Here is a 12,027-nt window from a genome sequence, read left to right as displayed (position 1 = left end):
TATATATATATATATATACACACACATATATACATGCACATTAACTTTGTAAATATACAAATTTTTTATAAAAAAAACGTAATTAACGATTAATTCCATATGATCATATTTTATGAAAAACTGAATTACTCAAGACTACTATAGTTATTATCTAATTAAAGTTTATGCTACATGTTTTAAACAAATCCTGTACTCAAGGTAGAATCTTTAAATTATAACCTAGAGCAGCAAAGTGCATATACTTGAACAGATTTACACAAGGAAAAGAACTGTTAAACCTACTCTTATGAGACACATACCTTAACTGTAGGATTCCACCTGAAGCTCTAATTTCATAGGGTACCAACAACCCTTGATACGATTCAGTCTCTAAGGACTGTTCTTGCTAAAGACAAATTAACGTACACACTTGTAGTATGGTGATCACATACAGAGGAAGAACATTTTCTTCAGACAAAATTTGTTGTAATTTTCAAAAATATGTTTCAGTCAGGTACACAAGTTAAAAAAGAAAAAGAAAACATTATAGGTGACTTTTTAAAACACTAACCACTTTCACATTTATTAGAACAGCTTAAAGGCAAGTTTTTATATTCTAAAAGGCACACTGATACAGTCTTTCAAGTATAAGACCACTACAGTACTAACAACCTGATGTGATGCTGATTGAAACACCCAAAAGAAATCCATTAATGCAGTACTTTGTGTACCTATATATGTAGAATGGTTTTGTAACTGGACAAGTCCATTACATATTAAGTTATAGAACTATCTTCTTTGAAGATACAATACTCTATAACCTAAGAACTTTTGAAAGGTCGACCTTTTGAAAGTGCTCAAATTATAGGGCAGGGTTTCTCAACCTGGATTGCACAAAACCCTAAGATTCCATGGACTGGTCTCAGAGGTTCTGCAAGAAAAAAAAATCTGCAATGGTAGTAATATAAACAAAAAAGCTGAGACTCTTCTGTAACTGTCACAGTTTTTTTGGCTCTTTAAATATTCGAATAAGGGTTCCAGGGTAGCATAAAGGTTGAGAACCCCCATTATAGAATATTGTACCTTTATGTTAAATTGATTCCTTGAACCCATGTGTTTTTCTAACATCCTGATGATCTACAATTTACATAAATGACAAAATTATTTGTGTATGTAAATAATTACATATGGATAGAGCAGTTATAAAAACTTGTGAGTTTTAAAAGTTGAGTTTTAAAATGTTCTCTCATAAATGAAAACTTCTGCTTTTCTTCACAGCAGCTTAGAAACTGTATTGGATTTTCAACAGACCCATTATATTAACAACTGGTACAAGTTTTCACAGGAGTTTTTAAAGGAAAAGTTGTGTAACAAAATAACAAACAGTACTGTAATAGGTATATTTTGTACCTAAAAATCTTATGCATATTAACCACTCTTCAAATCTCAAAATTATCTACCGAACACCTACTATGTATTTAGTTGTTTTTTTTCATTATTTAACTTGATTTTTCTCTACTTTTGGTAAATCTAGTAATCAAATTTCCGTGATTAATAATCTTTTATCTACTCTATCCCCTCTATTTGGCAGTTATGCATTTACTGAGAGTTAGGTATAAAAATAAAAAAGATATTTTCTCACTGTTTCCAATTTATTTTCTGCAAGTACTTTTTTCAAAGTAGCTAACCAATTAATCGAGTTACTAGTGAGGTATCATACTATTTCAGTATTTTAACTAAGCTGTAATTATACAAAATTAATCTTAACAGCTATTAATTACCTACTAATATTCCTAAACATCTGATATCATGTTGTAACACTACTACATGTTACACCCTACTTTTTTTTATAACACGGGTGCTAACAAAGTGAAATTTCACACTTTTAACAAAAGATGCATGGTGTCTTAACAAACATGAAATTTAATAACCAATCTTCTAGACCAGTGGTTCCCCGCCTTTTCCAGACTGAGGACCTGCTAGTTCCAATCCAAAAACTTAACAGACTACTTCACACAATATTAAGTTTTCAAAATACTTTTATATTACATTGTAAAGCAATATACTACAGTAGGTTGAAACACATTTTTTTCAACTGTCTTATGGACTGGCTGAAATCCCCTCGTGGACCATTATCAATCCACAGACCAGTGGTTGGGAACCTCTGCTCTAGACTATAATGCATGTCAGAATTAACAGAAACTTCACATGTACATGGTCTTGGGATCTTACAGGTACTCACAAACCATCTCTGAATGTTGAGCTGGACACTAATTCTGTTCCATACTGAGATTGAAATTTTGGTTTAAATATAAGTTATACTAAGTTAATATCGGTAAAATTTATATAATTTTGTATGACTTGTTATAGATTTCATGAACAAAAACAACAGAGATACACTGGCCAAACTACAATGTTAGTTACAAAGTAGATTTATTGACCGATGTCTATGGCCACAGGTTTTGAAGTATCCGTGCGACTGTAGGGAATGGGCAAATGATGAATGTTATGACAGAAAACACTCTTGTATCTAACATTTGACCACAGGTTTTGAAGTATCCGTGCGACTGTAGGGAATGGGCAAATGATGAATGTTATGACAGAATACTCTCTTGTATCTAACATTTAATAACTCAAAAAGCACTATGAGACTATAGGGAATATAATATTACACATGCCCATAATGTATAAACATTGTTCAAACATGTATTTTATCTATATAAGATACACCCTATGCTACCAGTCACCTCAATATCCATGTCTCTAGCATAGGGAGATAGCATTTAGAAAAATGGTTAATTCTAAATTTAAAAAATCATATTACCTGTGTGTTATCACATCCCAATTAGAGATGGATCAATTAATCAGTTATTCATGAACATTAATTACACCAATTAGATTTCACGTAAAGCAATCGATTAATTAAATTACAATTAAATTGATTAACGTTATGAATACGATCAAGTAATTGAATTTTGTGTTTCCAATTATCATATAAATGTAATTGAAATATTGCCATTATGATTTTTCATTAATTAAAGGTTGTTTAATTCAATAAATTAGTGTCATGACTCACAAAAATAATTAATAATCAATGATCGTTATCAGTTTTTCCAATTATTACTATTTTCAATTATTCTAATTATCTGAGTCTCATGCAAGAATAACTAATTAGTTTCATGTAATCAGTTAGCATGTCTATTAACTGCCCAGTTCTAACCCACACTATGGTCAATGTATACAGCTAGTTGGCACTGCTATATTCTTCTACCATTACTCAAGTGGCTTGTTTGTAATAACTGTTTTTATCTTTTACCAGAAGAACTATTTTCTTGTAACTGGCTGGGAGTTTTTAGATATAAGATACTGTAGGCATGATGTGCTCATATTTGCTCCCAATTATCCAATTTTATTATTTAACTTTAGTTCTGGTTAAACTTCACATGCCAAGCCTATAAAAAAAAAGAAAAAAAAAAAGAGTTAAATATGACAGATGATGTATGCCCCACCACTGTGTTGATCCTACTTCTTCATACTTCTGTTACTGTAATATGTTTTATCATTTTCACCAATGTAGTTTCTACCCTCATTTTATTTGTTTATCCTTTATGTGGAATTTTTGTTCTTGCCCTAATTGTCTAAAATTAAATTTTTTATGAGCCAAAAATAAAGCTAAAGATCTACCACACACACACACAATGAATAGTTTTTGCTAAATCACTACAAAGTCCATAAATATATATATATATATACAGCAGAATGAGCTTGGTACATAATTAGATTTACTTTTGTCTTCTAGCCTGCTTATAAGTAAGCCAGGTTTGAAATTTACGAGTAAATTTCAACAGGGTTTCCCCACAATTTCAAACACAAAGATACTATATGCTAGTATGTAAACCAATATATGCTAATAGCAAATGAAATATTAAACTAAAAGTGTAAAATACTCCAAAGTAAACACAACAATATGATTATGAACACAATATCTAATTGTATGTCTATGTATACCCAAATTAATTCTGTAATTGAAGAAATACAGCTTGAGGGCATTTTGAGTTCCAAGCATTTGTAAAGAAATAAAACTTCAATGATTTACATATTTTCTTTAAGATCAAATGCACTTCAGAATTTCACACAACTTGAATTAAAGTTCTGTAAAAAACAAAATACTTGTCAGACTTAATTACATATCCCAGTACAATATTTTTGAATTAAAACTGTCTCAGTTAATAACAGCCATTGTTCAGTCATAGTGCCATTTTTTGTCCATTCTGTAATACACACAAAAGAAAGATAAATATGGAAGACATGGAAATCCAAGAATAACTTGAAACCACTTAGTCAACTGTATTATTTTTAATTTCTTGTCACCAAAGTTTTTATCAAAAGTGTGATATCAGTTTTATGAAATAACAGTGTACAATTAACATTTGATTGCAAAATATAATAGTATGCTTTATAATACCTTACAGTACAGTATATATCGTAATAGGTGCTAACTTGAGCTATACTTGTAAAAAAAAAAACAACACCAATAACAAAAAGCAGGAATGAGAAAGCTTACTAACAATATCATGAAAAATTAAAATTGAAATTGTACACCAAGTTGTGTGTTAGGAAATTCAATCATCATATTGCAACAGTCAGTATGGTGATCAACTACACATTGATCTTAACCCTACAGACACGAGTCAAAGGCCGTATCATCGCGTTTCTTGACTCGCATTCACAATCTAATTGAAGTATCATTTTATGAATGTATGACAATAAGTTTGGTATCAATTGTAAATTATAATTAAAATTTTAGTACTATAATTAATTCATTTCTTAATTTAAAAGTAAATATTAAAAGAAATCCTAAATATCAATTTTGTGTGTCACGGTATGTTGAATGCAGCATTGGTTCAAATTAGATGTCTGTGATGTCCAAATACAAAATCTATATTTCTTGTGAATCAGATACTCAAATTACCAATATTGACAGCTAGAATATAAAATATGAACCTCCTATCTTTTCTATTTTCTGAGACATTAATATATTTACTGAATCAAACAAGGTGACCCCACCCACCTCTTCAAATTTTTAAGTACTTGCTTATGTACATCTACTTCACCAAATGATGTTTATAACCAATTGAAAGCTAAGAATGTCCATCTAGTGGTTTTCTCAACATCTGCAAAGTATTTGCACAGCAAACTCTTTCTTTTCATGCTACTTTCCGAATGGTAAGGTAATACAGAGCTTGATATATTATAGTGGAATTGATATAGATATACATTATTCTTGATTATTTTAAAATGTATATATAAAACCTAAAAACAATTATTCGTTTCACATCTTCCACGTGCAAAATTTGATAAAGCTTAGCACCATATGGCAAGCAGCAAACGAGCACAAAGTTCATAACTAGAAGAGATAATTGTTTGCTTTACTTCTTTATTTACTGTTCTGTATATTAAGAAAAATAAGTTTAACAACGTATTTGTAAATAGTAATAATGTATATACATATACAATGTATTATACCTGCAACGTGACTGTGTATTTTACAAAATACTAGTCCTCTAAAACAGATCCAAGACAGGTCATTTTGTAAGGGTCAGTTTTATATTCTTGGTTACGGTAACATTGTAACTTCTGTAATGTTAGCCAGGCACAGCTGAAAGGTCAATATAATAAATATATATAGATAGATGTATGCTGTTATGAGATTTAAGCTATTTAGACTAAACATTTGTGTTTTCATGTTATAATTTCCAGTCATTCTAAAATGCAAAAAGCATAATATATAATTATTGCCTAATTTTTATGATGGTTACAAGGTAGATTAAATTGACCCAACTTATACAGAAATACAGTAGTTAAAAAAAACAGATAAAATATAAAAGTTTTTCTAAAAAAAAATGTTTGATAACTATCTGGAGGTTATAAAGATTTCACATGTGAAATTTAAAAATTTTCAGATGCATAAAAGTATTTTTAATCTTAAAAACAAAATTACTTTGCATGTTAGATAGTCAACATTCCAAAAAAAAAAGCGAGAAAAAACATTACTTAAGAAATCTTTAAAATTGATAAAAAAAATCCAATATTTTCCGTACAAAAGCATCGTAATGTTTCCTGATAATATGCACAATTTTATGAAGATATGCTTACTAATTTAAAAGTTATAGCATAAAAACTATAACACGCATAGAATGGTTACAAGGTTGTTCCCTGGGGCTAATCCTGTGCTGAAAAAGTTAATATAACATTAATTATTGTTTTTTTAATTATCTACATTTAGTTAAAACTTCTATACTGACCTAACGATGTTTCTGCTTAGCATTGTCCAATTGTTTAAGAACTGGATTATTATGTAAATTCTGTTTGTACAATAAGAGAGTCCTGTTTCCAGGTGCACGCACACCTCCATTTAAGAAGTGATTTGTCTGGTGTGTCTTAATCAAATACATAGAGGTAATACCTATTTTATTTACTTAAAATTAACCACAAACCACTGTGTGCGTTATTCTAAATATTATCTTCCTAACCTACATGTGTTGATATTGTGATGCTGGTATTGTATGATGTGGCTTGTCTAGTAATCTATTTACATGCAAAAAATACTTATTGCCTAATTTGTGTGTTTGTTTTATGCATGGAAAAAATAAAACTCTCAAAGCTTTTCCAAACTGCCTGAAAAAAGAGAGAGAGAGAGAAAATGCAAGCCAAAGGCATCCAGCAAAAAAAATTAAAAACAGAATCATAACAAAGGTATCATGCATTCATGCTTAAAAACTGATAGCTTATCTTAAGAGTGCTGCATGCGTAATAAATTCTGTTTTAAATTAGCTTTTTTCCCCCTATTTTTTAAATATTATACACATAGAACTGAATGAAGGAAATCATTAGTAGTTACAAATGTTGATAACACCATAATACAAGTTGAAGATGTAGCTCGTGGGTTGAATTTAGATCTTCAGGTGTAGTCTGCTCCAATAATAGTAATATACACACACACATACATGCTGCTCACCCCAGTTTTAAGGCTTGTCCTGGTGTCTTGAAATCATCATCACCTAACAAGGCTGCACTTTCATCATATCCTTGAGCAGGAAGGTAAGTTAGTTCAGGATGGTGTTCCACCTAATAGACAGAGTACGTGTCCAGTAAAATTCAGACGCTTCCTACAAATCTGTTCTTTACTGATCGTAAAAGATTTTAATATATTTTACTGAAAAACAGTGAACACGATAAAAATAGCAGATAAGAGAGAAATACAAGACCAGCATGCAATAAAGGCAGTTTATCAGAGCTTTGTGAAGTATAAACATACAGTAAAGTCCAGACAAAGCTAAAAAAAAAAAAAGAATATATACTTAGAATTAACTCTTTAAACCCATAATTTTTTGCCCATTCTGCCGGAATGGTTTCCTAATAATTATCACTGTACCATACAAATCTTCAATTTTCTAAATTTTGTGGACAATAACATGGCTTGGAGTAGTTTTCAGCCAAAGAGGCATAAATGTTATCATTCGCTGACACTGTCTGATGAGGAAAATCAGGATTTTCAGCCAGATGCTAGCAGCATCTGCTCGGGTTTGATTACAGATACTAATTCCATGATTTAAGGGAAGAGATGTGACCATACCCCACTGCATCATTCCGCCTATCTAAAGGATACTGTCCAAGATGCATTTGACAAAAAAAGGTTAAGTCTACAGATGTAATCACTATTTGATAATTATTTGTTTTCATATGAATGACCTCCATCCAAATTGTGGGTACATGAAGTAAAAATAAGTTTAACTTGTATGTGAAACAAGGAATTTTTTCTGCATTATGTGCTCTTCATATAACTTTATATTAAGCTGTACTGTACACACAGTAATTTAATGGTTCCTATAGTCTTTAAATCTTCTAAGTTTAGAAATAATGATGAAACAAGATAAGAGTACTGATACATACATTTTACCATACACCTACTTCAATATTACACCAAGGACACATGTACCATTACTGTATTTCAATATCAATTTTAAAATACACTGACAAGTTGCTATACATCAGATATTATCCAATAAAATTAAATCTGTTTTAGTAATAATGCGTCCTCTTTTTATCAACTAAATACTAATTAACAAGCTGAAGAATTTAAAACTAAACAAAAATGTCAATTACTACCAAATGAGATCCAGTTTTTTTATACCTGTAATTTTACTACAATACACAAATACTGTTGTGGTAAAACAGCTAATTTTAGACTGTAAAACTTGCAATACAAAGTACAGTTACACACAAATAATAAAACTTTTTGTATACTAGCAGGCATTTTTGGCAATTGTAGATAGATGGGTTAACTCTGTTTGGCAAAACCAATACAATCATGCTAAAAAAAATTGTCATCAGTACAATATTTGTTTGGTGTGTTGTCAATACATATGGTGCACTATTTATTGTGTGTGTGTGTGTGTTTTCTTAAGTTTTAATTTTAAAAGGGGGGAACTTGAACTCTGACCTTTCAACCCAAAACAAGTAGGGTTCTTCCCAACCCCCAAAGGAAGTAATCTAAAAAGTTTGATTAAAATCTACAGTTGAGAACTCTAGTTATCATGCAGAAAATAAATTTCTACAGGCATACAACATAATCACTATATCCGTCTCGAACCTTTTCTATCAGTGGCACAAAAAGAAGAGTTCATCATTAGCATAGAATCAAGCTAGGTGTACCTATTCCTAAAAACAGATAATGTTAGCTTCAATAAGGAGGACTGTGACCTACAAGATAAAAGACAGGCAATATGATATACCTAACCATTGTATGAAACATGTAAACCCCTGTATCAAAGTACACAAACAGTTCCATTTTTAGAAGTGATTTCTCTGGTTTCTCTTAGTCAAATATATTTATACATATCGTGGGCAGTTTAGTTATAATACAGATAAAAGCACTTCAGTGATTATGTACAAATATTACTGTATGGGTAACAGATAACAAAAACTGAGCTACTGAAATCTGCATTTCAGTTGTATACCACACACACAAAAAAGATAAAGATACAAGGTACCAAACATTGAAAATAAATACTGTTTTTATGACAGCGGAAATCACGTGATGCTGCTAGCGCATGCGTGAATGAGTTTCTTGAATTATCAGAGCAGCTCGAGTGTGATCAAGACTCCTCTTTGTTAGTATATAAGCCTGGCGAGAAAAGCCAGCGCGATTGAATGTATGATAAAGCGAACAGTAGTCACGGTGAGTTTCAGGCTAGTGTGTGTTTTGTAATCGTCGAGAACGAGTTATCGAGACCATGAATTGCTGTGATTTATAGCGTGTATTATAAAAGTTGTTAAGTTTAAAGTGACGAGAAACATACTGACTGTGGAATTACTGTGTACTAAAAGTTTGTATTGAGAAAGAATAAACTGGTTTAATCAAGAAAGGACTTGCATTGCTGAAGTTCCTGGGAAAGAATTTCTACCAGAAATTAACAAACAAGCAGATACGCAACACTATGATACAAAAAATATATATATATTTTAAGTGGCAGATGAGTTCTCATAGAGAAGAGGAGGTTTGTTGTACCTATTTACAGTTATCAGTTCCACCTTTCTTGCTAAAATTCATAAAGATTCAGCTAAATATTAAGTGAAAAACCATTACAATTCTTATTGTGATAATCTATTACAATTTTCAACTTAAAAAGCCTTGTGTATTGACAACTGTTTTAGTTGTACATCTACAGGTGTTCATAAGTTTCTATCTACCACCCCAACACTCAGAGCTAGTACCGAAAGCAGTTGGTTTAAAATTTCATGCTAATCTAATAACAAGATAAATTGACAGTGTTTCCAAAGTTTCAGTTTTTACTTTCATAGCTTTCTTAAAAAAAAATAAAACTGATACTACTGAATTTTTGTTTATTCAATATACAGATAAATAAAACAATGGAAAGTTCAAAGAGATTTTTTTTTTCTTCAAAATTAACTACAATTATCTCTTTTAACAAAATGACCATGTACATGTAAATCAGTACTAATTCAAACTTACTTTAAGTCAGAATACAATTTCTTGCTTTTAACAGATATTTTTTGCTTCCAACACCTTATTCTATTCATGAATATATCAATTTGGTAAAAACAAAAGTAAAAGTTGTTACATAACAGTACATCGACTAAATTAATGTAACTTTTTAAATCAAAGAGGTTATAACTGATAATTTTCCTTATTATACTTAATATTTATCTAGAATTACAATTTTTCTTCATATTAACAATTACTCCACACACTTTTCTCTTTGTTTTATTCTTCTTGAAATAGACTGTAATATTAGCTAGAAAGTTTATAGGACAACTACATGCAACAATGTAACTGTAATACATTCAAGTAATTAAGAGCAATAAAAAGAAGAACGTGTAGTTTAATAAAATAAGTGTGTTGTAACCAATACAAGTTTCCGGAGCAAAAAAACCAAGAAACCTTGATTATAGAAATTTTTCCCAACTTCAACACCATTTTACAAAGTTAACTTACATGTGATAAGTGCTTCTTATTTTAGAAAAAACAAACTTTTCCACATTAACTTTTTTTTCATCAGGTCATCAAGTGCATTCTTTTTGACAATTCATTTTTTATACATTTACAATCTGTTGCAAGTGCTTAATGAAATATATATTTGCGTAATAATAAGTATTGCAACCAAGAATCAGATATTCTTACCTCATCAAAAAAGATTTGAGTTTTACTAAGTATATGCTTCAACTCTGTCAACTCCAAGAATGTTTTCTTTAAGGCTTCTGCATTGGTGTTCACTTCTTTCAGCTCATTTTCTAGCTTCTCAAATTTAGCCTACACAAACAGACGTACAACATCAAGCACGCGTGATGTGTACTTACTAAACAAATCATGCATTTTATACCATCATTGTTTTTCCCATCACATTAGAATGTTGTTTTTAGCACAACAAGGATATAAACAATACCAAAAAGAAGATGTTATAACAATAAATAATATATTTAATTTCATTATAACAATAACAAACATTACAGAATGAATTAACAGTAAATTTATAATGAAACATATTATTCAATGAACACTCAGATACAAGCATTCATATTTTCACTATTCATCTAGGCAATGTTGTCCCAAACAAACAGAGTTGTTTAAAGAATAAACATGAAACTAATTTTGCAATTCATATACATGAGATTTGGGAAGTATATAGTTCAGTTTCATTACCTAATTCCAACCTCATACATTGTACAATATGTCCAACGTCCCAACCCATTACCTTTAAAAAGAAAGAAAGAGTAAATACCTCCATGTCGATCATCTCTCGTGGCTGGGGTGCCTCTACTCTTTCTTCAATGTCAAGTACTGGGATATCATCTTTTTTTATCTCTTTTTCAAAGAAACCTGCAATAAAGTCTTGTTAACCATGTCTGCATCATTTACTGGCATAGATAGAATGTATATAATTACCTTTTCTTTTCAAACACAACAAAAATAATTACCAAAGAAAGTGTATGCAAGTAAAATTTAAAAACACAAACAAAAGAATCAGCTATTTAAACACATTTTGTGTTAAAAAATATCACTTTTTCCAGGCTTAATTTTTATATGAAATGATTCAAGACATTAAGAAAACTTTCTTGACCAGGTTTGGTAACAGTACCTTCTCCTCACACCAGTTTAACAGCTGATGTTCTACCAACTGGACTAGCAGATACCAACTCCCAAGCTAGTTCTCCATCCTGAACCCCACATGTATACAAGTTCATATTAATCCTTTCAACCACTCTACAAATAGTTCTTCATCCTGAACCCCACATGTATACAAGTTCATATTAATCCTTTCAACCACTCTACAAATAATTCTCCATCCTGAACCCCACATGTGTACAAGTTCATATTAATCCTTTCAACCACTCTACAAATAGTTCTCCATCCTGAGCCCCACATGTGTACAAGTTCATATTAATCCTTTCAACCACTCTACAAATAGTTCTCCATCCTGAGCCCCACATGTGTACAAGTTCATATTAATCCTTTCAACCACTCTA

General features: G+C 30.7%; 1 protein-coding gene across 1 annotated transcript in view; it reads right to left on the bottom strand.

Moving 5' to 3' along the window:
• The window catches only part of LOC106470743 (V-type proton ATPase 116 kDa subunit a-like), a 33,798-nt gene extending 22,422 nt beyond the window's left edge, over positions 1-11,376 (bottom strand). The window contains exons 1-3 of the mRNA XM_022399381.1: positions 11,283-11,376; positions 10,685-10,813; positions 300-385 (exon numbers count right to left, since the gene is read on the bottom strand). Coding sequence (XP_022255089.1) covers positions 300-385; positions 10,685-10,813; positions 11,283-11,297 — 230 coding nt within the window. The 5' untranslated portion in view covers positions 11,298-11,376. The remainder of the gene's footprint in view (positions 1-299; positions 386-10,684; positions 10,814-11,282) is intronic.
• Between the last annotated feature and the right edge of the window lie 651 nt (positions 11,377-12,027).

This window comes from Limulus polyphemus, unplaced genomic scaffold (genome assembly GCF_000517525.1).
Source record: "Limulus polyphemus unplaced genomic scaffold, Limulus_polyphemus-2.1.2 Scaffold4194, whole genome shotgun sequence".
In the NCBI taxonomy this organism is placed as follows: domain Eukaryota; kingdom Metazoa; phylum Arthropoda; class Merostomata; order Xiphosura; family Limulidae; genus Limulus; species Limulus polyphemus.
Note: the sequence above shows the minus strand (reverse complement) of the source record. Positions and strands in the feature narration are given on the sequence as shown.